This window comes from Diceros bicornis, chromosome 5, assembly GCF_020826845.1.
Source record: "Diceros bicornis minor isolate mBicDic1 chromosome 5, mDicBic1.mat.cur, whole genome shotgun sequence".
Taxonomy (NCBI): domain Eukaryota; kingdom Metazoa; phylum Chordata; class Mammalia; order Perissodactyla; family Rhinocerotidae; genus Diceros; species Diceros bicornis.
The window spans coordinates 61,361,611-61,378,220 of record NC_080744.1 but is presented as its reverse complement, the minus strand read 5'-3'; the positions used below and the strand labels follow the sequence as shown (position 1 = coordinate 61,378,220).

General features: G+C 35.6%; 1 protein-coding gene across 2 annotated transcripts in view; it reads right to left on the bottom strand.

Moving 5' to 3' along the window:
* Nucleotides 1–16,610, bottom strand: part of IQCH (IQ motif containing H) — a 193,694-nt gene that overhangs the window by 113,181 nt on the left and 63,903 nt on the right. The window contains exon 7 of one of the 2 annotated variants that reach the window (XM_058541925.1): nt 12,660–12,788. In XM_058541925.1, coding sequence (XP_058397908.1) covers nt 12,660–12,788 — 129 coding nt within the window. Of the gene's footprint in view, nt 1–12,659; nt 12,789–16,610 lie in introns of those variants that run through there. The other variant, XM_058541926.1, reaches the window with a different exon arrangement.

Here is a 16,610-nt window from a genome sequence, read left to right as displayed (position 1 = left end):
CAAAAATTAATTGACCATAAAAGCATGGGTTTATTTCTGGGTTCTCTATTCTGTTTCATTGATCTATGTGTCTGTTTTTATCCCAATACCATACTGTTTTAATTGCTGTAGCTTTGTAATATAGTTTGGAATCAGGAAGTGTGATGCCTCCAGCCCTGTTCTTTCTAAAGACTGCATTCACTATGTGGGGTCTTCTTGTGGTTCCATACAAATATTAGGATGGGTTTTTCTATTTTTGTGAAAAATGCCATTGGAATTTTAATAGGGATTGCACTGAGTCTGTAGAGTGTTTTGAGTAGTATGGCCATTTTAACAGTATTAATTCTTCCAATCCATGAACACAGAATATCTGTCCATTTATTTGTGTCTTTTTCAGTTTCTTTCATCATTGTTTTATATTTTTCAGTGTACAGATCTTTCACTTCCTTGGTTAAACTTATTTCTAAGTATTTTATTCTTTTTGATGCAATTGTAAATGAGATTTTTTCTTAATTTCTCTTTCTGATAGTTCATTGTTAGTGTATAGAAATGAAACTTATTTTTGTACATTGATTTTGTATCCTGCAACTTTACTGAATTTGTTTATTGGTTCTAACCTTTTTTTTTTTTTGGTGGCATCTTTAGGGTTTTCTATATACAATATCATGGCATCTGCAGAGACAATTTTACTTCTCCCTTTCTGATTTAGATGCCTTTTATTTCTTTTTCTTGCCTAATTGCTCTGGCTAGGACTTCCAGAACTATGTTGAATAAAAGTGGCAAGAATGGGCATCCTTGTCTTGTTCTTGATCTTAGAAGAAAAGCTTTTAGCTCTTCACTGTTGAGTATAATGTTAGCTGTGGGTTGTCATATGTATGAAGTCTGTTCCTTTAATATTCAATTTGTTGAGAGTTTTTATCATGAAAGGACGTTGCATTTTGTCAAATGCTTTTTCTGCATCTGTTGATATGATCAGATGATTTTTATCCCTCATTTTCTTAATGTGATATATCTCATTTATTGATTTGCATATGTTGAACCATCCTTGCATCCTAGGAATAAATTCCACTTGATCATGGTGTATGATCCTTTTAATGTGCTGTTGAATTCAGTTTGCTAATATTTTGGGGGGAATTTTTGCTTCTATGTTCATCAGGTATAATGGCCTGTAAAATTTTCTTTTCTTGTAGTGTCCTTATCTGGCTTTGGTATGAAGGTAAAGCTGCCCTCATAAAATGAGTTTGAAAGTGTTCCCTTCTCTTCTATTTTTTGGAAGAATTTAAGAAGGATTGGTATTAATTTTTCTTTAAATACTTGGTAGAATTTACCAGTGAAACCATCTGGTTCTGGAATTTTCTTTGTTAGGAGGTTTTTGATTACTGTTTTGATTACTCCTTACTAGTAATTGGTCTGTTCAGATTTTCTGTTTCTTCATGATTCAGACTTGGTAGGTTTATGTTTCTAGAAATTTATCATTTCTTCTAGGTTATCTAATTTTTTGGCGTATAATTGTTCACAGTAGTTTCCTATGATCCTTAGTGTTTCTGTGTTATCAGTTGTAATGTCTCCTCTTTCATTTCTGATTTTATTTATTTGAGTCTTCTATCTTTTTTCTTAGTCCAGCTAAAGGTTTGTCAATTTTATCTTTTCAAAAAAACCAGCTCTTATTTTCACTGATACTTTGTCTTTCTAGTCTTTATTTCATTTATTTCCACTCTGATCTTTGTTATATCCTTCCTTTGAACTTTCGGCTTTGCTTTCCTTTTTCTAGTTTCTTGAGGTATAAAGTTAGGTTGTTTATTTGTGATCTTTCTTTTTGCTTAATGTAAGGTGTTTATCACCATAAATGTCTCTCTTAGAACTGCTTTTGCTGCATCCTTTATGTTTTGATATCTTGTGTTTCCATTTTCATTTGTCTCAAGATATTTTTTATTTCCCTTTTGATTTCTTCTTTGAGCCATAGGTTGTTCAGGAACATGTTGTTTAATCTGTACATATTTGTGAATTCATCAGTTTTCCTCTTGTAATTGATTTCTAGTTTCATAGCATTGTGGTTGGAAAAGAAGCTTGACATGATTTCCATGGTCTTATATTTATTAAGACTTGTTTTAATTTGTATTTCCCTAGTGACTAATGATGTTGAGCATGCTTTCATGTATCTATTTACTATCCATATGTATTCTTTGGTAAAATGTTTGTTCAAATCTTTTGTCCATTATGTTATCAGGTTGCTTGTTTTCTTAGTATTGAGTTTTGAGAGTTCTTTATATATTCTGGACAAATATTCTTTTCAAGTGTGTGTTTTGAAACATTAACTCTGAATCAGTACCTTTCCTTTTCATTTTCTTAACACTGTCTTTTAAAGAGTAGAAATTTTAAATTTTGATGAAGTTTAATATATTGATTTTTTACTCTTATGGATTATGCTTTTGGTGTGAAATCTAAGAAATCTTTGCCTAGCTCAAGGAAACAAAAATTTCCCCCTTTGTTTTCTTCTAAAAGTTTTAGGCTTACATTTAGTTCTATGACCCATTTTGAGTAAATTTTTGTATATGGTGCAAGGTATGGGTCAAGGGTCTATATATTTTTATTTTTGGTTGTTCCAGCACCATTTGTTGAAAAGATTATCCTTTCTTCATTGAATTGCCTTTGCACCTTTATCAAAACTCAATTGACCATGTATGTATATGTTTACTTCTGAACTCTCTATTCTATTCCATTGATGTCTATGTTTATCCTTTTGCCAATACCACACTGTCCTGATAACTATAGCTTTATACTAACTCAAGTAACATGAGTTTTCTGATGTTTTTCTTTTTCAAAATTGATTTGGCTATTTTACCATCTTTGCCTTTCCATACAAATATTAGAATTACTTGTTAATTTCTACAAAAACATTCTACTGATCTCGATTTTGGTTGCATTGAATTTATAGATAATTTGGGGAGCATTAACATCATAAAAATACTGAGTCTTCCAATCCTTGAACATGGCTTACCTTTCCATTTATTTAGGTCTTCTTTGAATTTTTTTTTCATTAGCATTTTGGAGTTTTTAGCATAGATTTTGCACATATTTTTAAATTTTATACTTATTTTTTATGTTATTTTAATGGCATTGTTTTTTAAAATTCAATTTCCATTTTTCATTTCTAGTATATAGAAATTTACCTAACTTTTGTATATTAACCTTATATCCTGAATCCATGCTAAACTCCCTTATTCATTCTAGTAGCTTTTTTTTTTTTTGGTAGATTCTATAGATTTTCTATGTAGTAATCATGCTGTTTAGAAAGCGGGACAGTTTTATTTCTTCCTTTTCTATCTGCATGCCTTTGTTTCTTTTTCTTACCTCATTGCATTGGCTAGGATCTTTAGTACAATGTTGAATAGATATGGTGAAAGTGGACATCCTTGCCTTGTTCCTGATCTTAGGGAGAAAGCAGTTGGCCTTTCACCGATAAGTATGATTTTAGTGGTAGATGTCCTATATCAGACTGAAGAAGTTCCCTCATATTCTTAGTTTGCTTAGGGTTTTTAATACAAATGGATGTTGAATTTTATTTTATTTTCATTCCTTGAAATGGTCATATGGTTTTTCTTCTTCAGTCTGTTGATGCGATGACTTACATTAATTTTTAAATGTTGAAACAGTCCTGCATTCCTAGGATAAACCCTACATGGTCATGATGTGTATTATCCTTTTTTAATATTGCAGGATTCAATTTGCTAATATTTTGTGGAGGATTTTTGCATTTCATGAAGAATATAGGGCTGAGGTTTTCTTGTCTTCTAATGTCTTTGTCTGGTTGTGATATCAGAGTGATGCTGGCTTCATAAAATGATCTGAGGAGAGTTTCCTCCTATTCTATTTTCTGGAAAAATTTGTGTAGAATCAGCAATATTTCTTAGTTGTTTGGTAGAATTTACCAGGGCAAACCTTGCCTTAGAAGGTTTGAAGTACAAATTAAATTTACTTAATAAATATAGGACTAATCAGGTTATATATTTCTTGTTGAGTGAGCTTAGGTAATATCTGTCTTTCAGGAATTTGTCCACTCATCTAAATTATGCAAAGTATTGGTGTAAAGCTATTTATAATGTTCCCATACCATCCTTTAAATGTCTATAGGATTTGTAATGATGTCTCCTCTTTCATTCCTGATATTGGTAATTTGTGCCTTCTATCCTTTTATCTTGGTTAGTCTGGCTAGAATTTTACCAATTTTGATGATAGTTTCCAAGAAAAAGAATTCAGTTTCACTAAGTTTCTCTATTTTTTCTATTTTTCAATTTCATTGACTTTTACTTTTATTCCTATTATTTCCTTCCTTCTGCTTGCTTTGGGTATAATTTGCTTTTCCTTTTCTAGTTTCTTAAGGTGGGAGCTTAGATCTTTCTACTTTTCTAATATAGGCATACCTCATTTTACTGCACTTTGCTTTATTGCACTTTGCAGATATTGCGTTTTTTGCAAATTGAAAGTTTGTGGCCACCCTGTGTCAAGCAAGTCTGTTGGTCCCATTTTTCTAACAGCATTTGTGCACTTTGTGTCTCCATGTCATATTTTGGTAATTCTTGAAATATTTCAAACTTTTTCATGATTAGTATATTTGTTATGGTAATCTATGATCAGTGATCTTTGATGTTACTATTGTAATTGTTTTGGGGCACCATGAACCGTGCCCATATAAAATGGCAAACTTAATTGATAAATGTTGTGCGTGTTCTGACTGCTCCACTGACCAGCCATTTCCTCATCTTTCTCCCTCTCCTCAGGCCTCCCTATTCCCTGAGACATAACAATATTGAAATTAGGCCAATTAATAACCTTACAATGGCCTCTAAGTGTTCAAGTGAAAGGAAGAGTTGCACATCTCTCACTTGAAATCAAAAGCTAGAAATGATTAAGCTTAGTGAGGAAGACATGTCAAAAGCTGAGACAGGCCAAAAGCTAGGCCTCTTGTGTCAAACAATTAGCCAGGTTGTGAATGCAAAGGAAAAGTTCTTGAAGAAAATTAAAAGTGCTACTCCGCTGAACACATGAGTGATAGGAAAGCAAAACAGCCTGATTGCTGATATGGAGAAAGTTTTAGTGGTCGGGATAGAAGATCAAATCAGCCACAACATTCCCTTAAGCCTAAGCCTAATCCAGAGCAAGGCCCTAACTCTCTTCAATTCTAGGAAGGCTGAGAGAGGTGAGGAAGCTGCAGAAGAAAAGTTTGAAGCTAGCAGAAGTTGGTTCATGAGGTTTAAGGAAAGAAGCCATCTCCATAACATAAAAGGAAGGTGAAGCAGCAAGTGCTGATGTAGAAGTTGCAGCAAGTTATCCAGAAGATCTAGCTAAGATAATTAATGAAGGTGGCTACATTAAACAACAGATTTTCAATGTAGAGGAAACAGCTTTATATTGGAAGAAGATGCCATCTAGGACTTTAATAGCTAGAGAGAAGTCAATGCCTGGCTTCAAAGTTTCAAAGGACAGGCTGACTCTCTTGTTAGGGGCTAATGCAGCTGGTGACTTTAAGTTGAAGCCAATGCTCATTTACCATTCCAAAAATCCTGAGGCCCTTAAGATTTATGCTAAATCTACTCTGCCTGTGCTCTATAAATGGAACATTTATTTAGACCATTCGCATTTAATGTACATACAGTCCTCACTTTGTACTATTTCAATATGCACAAAATTCTTACCACAGTTTAGTTAAATAATGCCAGTCCTCCAACAATATGGTTCAAGTTAATCCAAATTAATATACTATAGTATATTAACCGGGAGGAAAGGCACAAAGCACAAACTTTGCTGCTAGATCTTTATTCCACAAATCCCTGTATAAATGACAGATACATATGATGATCAGTGACCAATCATGTCACCTCTTTCAAAGTCTGTCAGTGATTAGTCATTGTGTATCTGTTTTTGAGCTCACACACAGATTGGAAAGAATGTGGGGATATTGCCTTCTTGTCTCTCAGATAAATCCATATGATTTCTTATAAAAATCGATAATTAAAAGACAGAATTGGTTAACAAAGTTGAAAATACAGCAAAAGAACAAAAGCTGATAGTGCTGAAAGTGAAATGGAAATTGACTGTAAATAGAATTATAGAAGAAATAACTGAACGTGGGAATGTTGACACTGCCACCATTCAAAAGACTCTAGTAATGCAATGGGAGGAGCTGAGTTAAGGTTAACTTATCAACAAAAATGAGGAAAGCGGTTGTGATGAAAGGATGAACATGTTCCAGAGGATGAGATGCCAGAAAAAAAAATTCACATTAAAGGAACTCAGAGATATTTCATAATATTGAAAGTACAAAGGATAAAATGCTGGAAGCTGGGCATATACTAGGTTTACAAATATACCTATTGATTTTTATTTTATTTGGCTCTCAGTGTAATTACTGGAACACATTAAACTTTAATACTTAAAGTCAGAGGTTTGCAAACTATATAGATGAAATCTGGCCTGCAGCCTGTTTTTGTATGGTCTTCAAGCTAAGAATGGTTTTTCCATTTTTTAAGGGTTGCAAAAAAAAAAAACCAAAGAAGAATATGTTACAGAGACTGTACATGGCACGCAATGCTTGTAATATTTCCTATCTGGCCCTTTACAGAAAAAGTTTGCTCACCCCTGCTTAAAACCTGCACTTAATTCTTACTTTTTGGTTGGAAAATACATTTCCTTCTATAAAGGAGTAAATTAAAAATATGTTTTATGTGAGCAAAAAACTGATGGAACTAAAAAATTTTAAAAAATAAGCAAGTTACAATTATAGTTGGAGACGTTAACATATACCTCTCTTAGCAATTGATAGAATAAATGGGCAAAAAAATTAATAGAGACATAAATTTGATAACATGACTAAATTGACTTAATTGAATATATTCAGAACATCTCACCCAACATATGCAGAATACATGTTCACCTACGTTGATCATATGCCAGGGCCAAAAAGCAACTCAGATTTCAAGTAACTGAAAGCATACAGGGTATGTTCTGTAAACAATAGAATTAGGCTGGAAGCCAATAACAAAAAAGATAACTAGAAAGTACTCAAATTTATAGCTTCTAAATAGTCTATGGGTCAAAGAAGAAATCATGATGGAAATTAGAAAATGTTTTGAATTAAATGATAATGAAAATATGACATAACAAACTTAGGAGATTTGGCAAAAGTAGTGCTTTGTGTGAAATTTCTAACCTTCAATTTATATATCAGAAACAAATAACAGGTCCGGCCCTGTGGCTTGGCAGTTGGGTGCGCACGCTCCGCTGCTGGCGGCCCAGGTTCGGGTCCTGGGCGCGCGCCGACCCACCGCTTCTCCAGCCATGCTGGGGCCGCGTCCCACATGCAGCAACTGGAGGGATGTGCAGCTATGACATACAACTATCTACTGGGGCTTTGGGGGGAAAAAATAAATAAATAAAAATCTTTAAAAAAAAAAAAGAAACAAATAACAGTTGAAAATTAATGAGCTAAGCATGTGTACCAATAAGTTTTTTAAAAATGGGAAAATTAGAGGTTGGCCCCGTGGCTTAGCAGTTAAGTGCTCGCGCTCCACTACTGGCGGCCTGGGTTCGGATCCTGGGCGCACACCGACACACCACTTGTCCGGCCATGCTGAGGCCACATCCCATATAAGCAACTAGAAGGATGTGCAACTATGACATACAACTATCTACTGGGGCTTTGGGGAGGGAAAAAAAAAAAGGGAAAAAAAAGGAGGAGGATTGGCAATAGATGTTAGCTCAGGGCCGGTCTTGTTCAGCAAAAAGATGAGGATTGGCATGGATGTTAGCTCAGGGCTCATCTTCCTCACAAAAAAAAAAAAAAAAAAAAAAAAAGGGAAAATTAAACTCCCAAGAAATAAAAAGGAAGAAATAATAAAGATAAGAGCAGATGCTAATAAAATACAAAATATACAGTAGAAAGGATCAATAGGGTCATAATTTGGTTCTTTGAATATACTAATAAAATTGATAAACTCCTGGAGAGACTGATCAAGAAAAAAGAGAAAGGCGGAAGTAACCAACATCAGGAATGAAAAAGTACATCACCACAGATCCTACAGACATTACAAAAAAATTAGAGGATACTCTAAACAACTTTATTCTAATAAATTTGAAAGTTTAGATGAAATGGACAAATTCCTTGGACAAAATTAATTTACTAAATTGATATAGGCAAAAGAGATAATCAAAATAGTCCTGTTAAAGAAATTAAACTCACAGTTATGAACCTCCTTCCAAAGAAAACTACAGATTCAAATGGCTTCACTGGTAAATTCTTCCAAGTATTTAGGAAGGAAATAACAACAATTTTATCCAAACTCTTCCAGAGATACCAAAAAGAGATAGCACTCACTCCTTGAGGCAAGACTAACCTTGATATTAAAACCTAAGGCAAACATTAAAGGAAAGAAAAATTTAAGCCAGCCTCTCACATGAACAAAAATGGTAAAAAAAAATATTAGCAAGTGAAATCCAGCAATACATAACCAAGATGATATATCCCACCTAGTTGGGCTTATTCCTCAAATGCAGAGGGAATAAATAGGGGTGTCAGAGGAATAAGCTAAAGCAGATTTAAATAAGAACCAGAGTCTCCTAACATAATACCCAAAATGTCAAATTTCCTATTGAAAATCACTCGCCATACCAAGAACTAGGAAGATCTCAAACTGATGAAAAAAGACAATGAATAGATACCAACATTAAGATGACAGAGATCTTAGAATTATTTGACAAATATTTTAAAGCAGCCATCATAAAAATGCTTCTACAAGGAATTAAAAAAACACTTGAAACAAATGAAAAAATATAAAATATCATCAAAGAAACAGAAAGCTTCCTCAAGAAAATAGAATATATAAAGAGGAACCAAACTGAAGTTTTGGAACGGAAAACTTTGAAAACTGAAAACTACAACTACCTAAATACAAAATTCAGTGGATGGCTCAACAACAGAATGAAGGGGAGAGAGGAATCGGTGAACTAGAAGATAGAAAAATAGAAATTACCCAATCTGAAGAACAGAGAGAAAATAGATTGGAAAAAAAGTGAACAGAGCCTCAAGGACTGTGGGACTATGACCAAAGAGCTAGCATTTGTATCACTGTAGTCCAGAAAGAGAGGGGATAGGAGGCAAAGCTGAAAAAAGTACTCAAAGAAATAATGTCTGAAGAATCCCCAAATTTGGCAAAAGACAAACTTACAGATTCAAGAAGCTGAGCCAAACTCAAACAGGAAAAAACCAAAGCAATCCCCACCAAGACATAGTTAAACTTCTGAAAAATAAAGACAGAGAAAAAAATCTTGGAAGCAGCAACAGAAAAACAACACCTTACCTGCAAGGGACAAACAATTCAAATGACAGTAGATTTCTCATCAGAAAGCATGAAGGCCAACAGAAAGTGGCACAACTTTAATTTTTAAGTGCTCAAGAAAACCATCAACCCAGAATCCTATATCTAGGGAAAATATCCTTTAGGAATAAAGGGGAAATAAAGACATTCTAAGATGGAGAAAAATGAAGATCAATTGTCACTAGTATACCAACTCTAAAAGAATGGCTAAAGAAAATCCTCTAAATAGAAAGGAAATGATAAAAGAAGGAATCTTGGAACATTAAGAAGGAAGAAAGAACACGATAAGCAAAAATATGGGTAAAAACACTAGACTTTCCTTTTCCTCTAGAGTTTTCTAAACTGTATTTGATGGTTAAAACAAAAATTATAACACAATCTGATGTGGTTCTAAATGTATGTAGAGGAAACAAACATGCAACTACCATAAGATCCAGCAATTACACTCCTGGGCATTTATCCTAAAGAAATGAAAACACATGTTCACAGCAGCTTTATCCATAGTAGCCAAAAACTGGAAACAACCCATATATCCTTCAACAGGTGCATGGTGTGACAACTGTGGTACATCCATACCATGGAATACTAGTCAGTAATAAAAAGCAACAACCTACTGATATGAGCAACAGTCTGGATGAATCTCCAGAGAATTATGCTGAGTGAAAAAAGCCAATCCCAAAAGGTTACACACTGTATGACTCCATTTATCTAACATACTTGAAATGGTAAAATTATAGAAATGGAGAATAGATTATTGGTTGCCAGGGATTAAAGGGGGTGTGGAGTGGGAGGGAAGCGGGTGTGGCTATAAAAGGACAACATGAAGAGTCCTTGTGGTGAAGGAAATGTTCTGTGTCTTGGCTGTATCAATACCCCAGTGCTGACATTGTACTATAGTTTTGCAATATGTTATTATTGGGGAAAACTGAGCTTCGAGTGCAAGGGATCTCTCTGTAGTACTTCTTACAACTGCCTGTGAATCTACAATTATCTCAAAATGAAAAATTTAATTTAAAGACACCAGGGGCCGGCCCGGTGGTGAAAGCGGTTGAGTGCGCGCACTCCGCTGCGGTGGCCCAGGGTTTGCTGGTTCGGATCCCGGGTGCGCACCAGCGCACTGCTTGTGGAGCCATGCTGTGGCGGCGTCCCATATAAAGTAGAGGAAGATGGGCACGGATGTTGGCTCAGGGCCAGTCTTCCTCAGGGCGGGGGTGGGGAAAGAGGAGGATTGGCATCAGATGTTAGCTCAGGGCTGATCTTCCTCATACACACACACAAAAAGACACCAATAGGAGAATGAAATGCCAAGCCACAGAGTAGGAAAAATTATTTGCTGTACATATAACTGATAAAAGATTAGTATCCAGAATATATATACAATTCCTATAAATAACTAAGAAGAAGAAAGACAACCCATTTTTTAAAAAAATAGGTAAAGTATTAGATCATATTACAAAAGAAGATACTCACATGACCAATACACATATCAAAAAAACTGCTCAACTTTATTGGTCACCAGAGAAATAGAAATCAAACCTGCAAAAAGATACCACAGCAGACTCTTCAGGATGGCTAAAATTAAAAAAAAATACTGAAATATGAAGTATTGACAAAGATAGATATTATCTGGAATTCTCATATCCTGATAGTAGGAAAATAAATCAGTATAACCACCTTGGAAAACTGTTTGGCAATAAATATCTACTAAATCTGAGCATATGTGTGCCCTATCACTCAGCAATTCTATTTTTTGATATGTATCCAACAGAAATGCATACATATGTGCTGTAAAAGACATGTACAATTATGTTCATAGTAGTATTATTCCTAATAACTCTATAGTATAAACCACTGAAATTCCCATCAACAGTAGAATGGATACAAAACTGGGGTACATTCATACATATTCATTCAAACATTCATACATATTTATCCTTGATGCCTCTCTTTCCCTCACTCCTATCCATCAGCCAGCCCTTATGGCTTCACCTCCAAAATATAACCTGAATTTGTTCAGTTCTCTACATATCCACTGGTACCAACATCCTTAAATCCACCATCATTTCTGCATCCTAGCTAGCCAGAGAGGGGAAAGGAAAGGGGAAGGTCATGCTCCTTTCCTCTTAAGGGCACAGCCCAGAAGTTTCTCTTTCCACTTCTGCTTATATCCTGATTGTCCAGAATCTGGTCACATGGCACACCTAGCTGAAAGGAAGCCTGGGAAATGTCTTTAGCCAAGATGACATGTGCCCACTCATGACTCTATTACTGTGGAAGCGGGAAAGAATGAATATTGAGGACAACTCCTAATCTCCACTCTAGCCTACGTCATGTCAGCCCTCTCTACCTCTCCAGCCTCGTATCTTCCCTCTCTCTCACTCGCTCTTGGCCCTCCAGCCACACTAGCCTTCTTGCTCACTCCCTCCTTAGTCCTCAGGACTTTGTACCTGTGCTGCCCTATATCTAAAGTGCTCTTCCCTATATCTTTACATGACCGGCTCCTTTTTATTATCTGGAACTCAGCTCAAGGCTCATAACTCTTCTGACAGACATTCCCTGACCCTTCCCTCACAAGCAAAGTAACCAACTCCTTATTACTCTCTAATCCATGTGGTTTTATTTTATTTCTAGCACTAATCCCTAGCTTAAATTCTCATTTACTTACCTGCTTATTATCTGGAACACCATGAGAGCAGAAATGTTGTCTGACTTATTCTCTGTTGGATCCCCGGCACCTAAATGCTATCTCAGATAAAGCAAGCATTCAACAAACATTTGTTGAACAGGTGAATTAATTTAGCCCATACCCCTCATTTTATAACTGGGAAGGCCGAGGCCCAGAGAAAGTAAATGGCTTGCCTGAGGTTCTGCAACTAGTCAGTCGATTCCAGGTTGGTGCTTTTCTCGAACACCCTATTTTATCCAGTTTCCTCTTTGAAGTCTTCTTCTATTATCTCACCTCTCAGCAATCATTCCTCTGAACTCCTATATCACTAGACTTTAACATCCATTTGGTTTTTATTCTATGCTACTTTGTATTTTATTTATCTTTATTATATCTGTCTGTTTTCCCAACTAAGCTGTAAGCCCCTTGAAAATACCAGCCTTCTAACACAAAGAGCACACAGGCCCTCAATTAGTATTTTAAAGACACTAAACTTACTTTATTCAGTGAAGTGAAACTCAGAATCACTACAGCTTTCATTTTGTCTGATTATTGAAAATGAAAGTTGGATACTAGAAGATTAGATTTTGGTGGGAAGCAATTTTTCGTATCCTCAGCTAAGTATACAGGCAAGACTGTCTTACCGGCAGTTGGAATCTTATGTGCTTCATCAGAATTATGCAGAGGAGCAGCTCTGGGTGTAATGGGTGGATTCTGAAAGGTAATCCTTGCTGTTGGTGGAATCAATCCTCGTTCTATCATACTTAAAATCCCTGAAAAGGAAGGTTAGAAGAACATGAGTTTAACTCCAAGCATTTCCACAAAGTCTGAGCTCTATGAATTTTACAAGTGTAACTTACCCTATCCATCATCTTATTTGTGAGAATACATCTAATGTCTTAATCCTTTGCAAGAAAAAATAGCTATAGTATCTGTTCATTTAAGCCTCATATTCTAACCCAAGAAAAAATGGCATTTCTGATAATGCTATTACAAATAAACTTGTCCTATTTCATTGTAAGGTAGAAATATAATTTCAAGATAAACTAAAACTTCTTCATGCTTATGACATTTTCAATTATTGATAATATTGTTATTCTTTTAAAAATTTGGAGAAATCAAATACACAGTTGTAATAACTAAGGAAATCTTTTGTTCTGAAAGAAAGAGAATCTGTGTGTTTAAAACCATGCCCCTGTTGTAATAATGAGTCATATTTTATAGAAGAGTTATTTTTAGATATTTCTCCTATCACCAGAAGATATGAATGCCCAAATAGGTTATTCTAGTGTAACTGGGCAGAATGGTTAGTATTAATGCGACTAATTTGCAATTCCTAGAACTCATACTGTGTCAGCATAGCTGGTGCCAAAGCTTTTTAAGGACAAAAGACATTGTTAAAAAAAATAAACAAATGAATAAATCAATGAGTAAATAAATAATTGAACAAAGCCTGCTGTCAGGAGCAAAACTTTCATTAAGGTGGATCTATTGTATCGAAGCCAGAAACCCAGAAACTTGAGGAGTGTTTGACATAAGCTTGTGATAGGGCTTCAGCTTCTCGTTGCTCTCATGTAATAAAAAGACAAGAAAAGAATTCTGCGGGCCGGTCTGGTGGCATAGTGGTTAAGTTTGCGCATTCTGCTTCGGCAGCCCCGGGTCACTAGTTTGGATCCTAGGCGTGGACATTCTCACCGCTCATCAAGCCATGCTGAGACGGCGTCCCACATAGAAGAGCCACAACTGTACAACTATGATACACAACTCCGTACTGGGGCTTTGGAGAGAAAAAAGAAAAAAGAGGAAGATTGGCAACAGATGTTAGCTCAGAGCCAATCTTCCTCAAAAAAAAGAATGGCATATATAATTGAAAAAAAAAATAGAATTCTGGGTCTCGATGAAATCCTAGATACAAACTGTGTACCAACCTGGACTAAGTTGAAGCAGTTGGCACACACTCTGAGAGGGACAAATATTGTTTCCAACTGCTTTATGGCCTCTATGACTATATTAGGTTGTTATTAAGGATGTGAAAGTCTAGTGTTCTAGAAATTCAAAAGAATGATCACTGAGGAATCAGAGAACTGAAGAAGACTTCACTGGTAAATCAATGATTCCAAAGAGAAACCTACAGTTTATTTTCTGCGGAATCATTTGAGGGGAGAATTTCTTATTAAAAATGGAGATTCTTGGACCCCATCCCAGACCTGTCCAAATTTCTGAGGTTAGGGCCTGGGAATCTGCATTATTGAAGCCTCCAAGAGATATTTAAGTGGCCTGAAGTTTGAGAACCATTAGAAATGGGGCCCAGTAATTTACGTTTTAAATAAGTATCCAAGTCAATCTTTTGTACCCTAACATTTAAGAATTAGTGATCCAGAGTACAACTCTTCAAGCCCTCTTTGAAATTAGTACTTTAGGTTTTAATATTTTAACACTAGATTTAACTACTTTAAAATATTGACTAATTTTTTGTCCTCACAAAGATTTTCCATCTATAAATATCAAATCCCATTCCCAAGAACTATGCCTGTTTTGCAGATATGAAAAACAGTGCTCCTTCTAACTCAATATGTTTTCATTACCAGAGTCTGTTTCATTCCCTGAGAATCCCAAAGAATATAAGCACGATTTTAACCTTCGCTTTAGTACTGGTTGAAGCAGTTCACTTAATTTTAGACAAACACATATGTGCACATTTACCATTGGAAGGAAAAAGTTAAGACTTTGGAATAAGCAAAAGATATTACCTGGTATCTTTTCATTGAAATGCTGGAACCTCTGGAGATTATCTGACCCTACAATCACCTTTGTTTTTGATTAGTTTATTTTACAATTTTGTAGAGATTAAAGCTAATTTATAGAAAACTGAAAGCAATGCAAATAATTTTTGTTTACACAAATGCAAATAAATTCTGTCACATGGAGGGGCAATTCTTCCCCCAACCCCAAAAAGCTAATTTTGCATCCATTTGCAAATTTATTTCAGTATTCTTGATGTATAAATGTGTCTGTTGTTTGGATTTTCCCTTGAATCAATTCTAACATCTTACTGGTTCTCTCATTTAATGAATTAAATAAAATCTTTGACATGTATTCATTTTATATTTATATAAGAGTTATGGTTTTACTTAAAAAAAAATATATCCTTTAAGAATTTTTCGAGATTCCACCAAGATGAGCAAAAGATTCACCTGAAATTGCTAGAAATGGTGCACCTTCCAGGGAACCAAGCCCAGACACATATTTTCTTGGCCCCCACAGGTGAGTTCAAAGTGGCAATAGAACCTTGTTGACACTGTTTTTCTAGTTTTAATATTACTCCCTATTAATTTTGTGTCTTGTTTTTCTTTTTAGTTCACGTATGGCTGATAAATTACTTCTTATTGGTAGCTTGGAATTTGGTGATTTCCTGTTGAGTGAGCGACAATAAAGAATATAGTTACAAAGAATATAATTACAAATTGTGATCATCTGTGAAGGAAAAAGACAGATTGCTGAGGAAGTGACTTTTACAGGCCGAGGTAAAGGCACTTGTGAAGGCCTTATATGAAAATGTGCTTGGCCTGATAAGGAGCAGAGAGAGGCCCACGTGGCAGGAGTGTAGAGACAGCCAGAGTGAAATGAGAAAGGAGGAGAGGCCAGGTCAGGCACACCTTGTTCATAGAGTTTAGAGTTTATTTTAAGATCAGGGAGCAGCTTCCCTGAGGTCAAACAGAGCCTAAATTGAAAATTTGGTTTGTGTACTGTGAGACACATATTCTTTTTTTGTTTCCGGAGGAAGACCAGCCTTGAGCTAACATCCAATGCCAATCCTCCTCTTTTGGCCAAGGAAGATCGGCCCTGGGCTAACATCCGTGCCCATCTTCCTCCACTTTATATGGGATGCTGCCACAGCCTGGCTTGCCAAGCAGTGCGCTGGTGCGCGCCTGGGATCCGAACCGGTGAACTGGGCCGCACAGCAGAGCGCACGCACTAAACCACTTGCGACACCGGGCCGGCCCCAAGACTTACGTTCTTAACCATTGAAAAAAAAAAATAGTAAGATAATTCAAGAAAAAGTAGAGAAGTTTGCCCTGCATTTTCCAAACACAATTCTCTCTTTTGGATGTTGTTAATCTTTCATCTCATGCTGGACTTGTGTAGACCTGGAATGGGGCTTAAGTGACATTTAATAGCATCGGGAACATATAAAAAATCTAGACACTGCATCTACATTTCTGTGGCTTGTGTTTTCCTGATGCTCATATTACCTTGCACAGTACCAGACATATGGCAAGTACTCAATAAATATATGTTGATTAATTGATTAATTACAAATATTAGAGTAGGCCATGTGTTCTCCGGTAGAAAATTGAGGGATGGAAATGTGATTTTTTTTTCTGGGCCAAGTTGTCGTGGTTCTAGATTTACCTTTGTTTCGCAGCAATTTTTTTATTGTGTTTACTGCTAAAGCAAGGATGGACTGATTGATTCATTCATTCATCCTAATTTGATCCCGGAAGAATATAAGATGGTACTAAAGCAAGAAATGGAAACTCTGCTGGAGTTATTCGGTATTCCCAGGGAGTAGATATTATGTAAACTAACTAAAA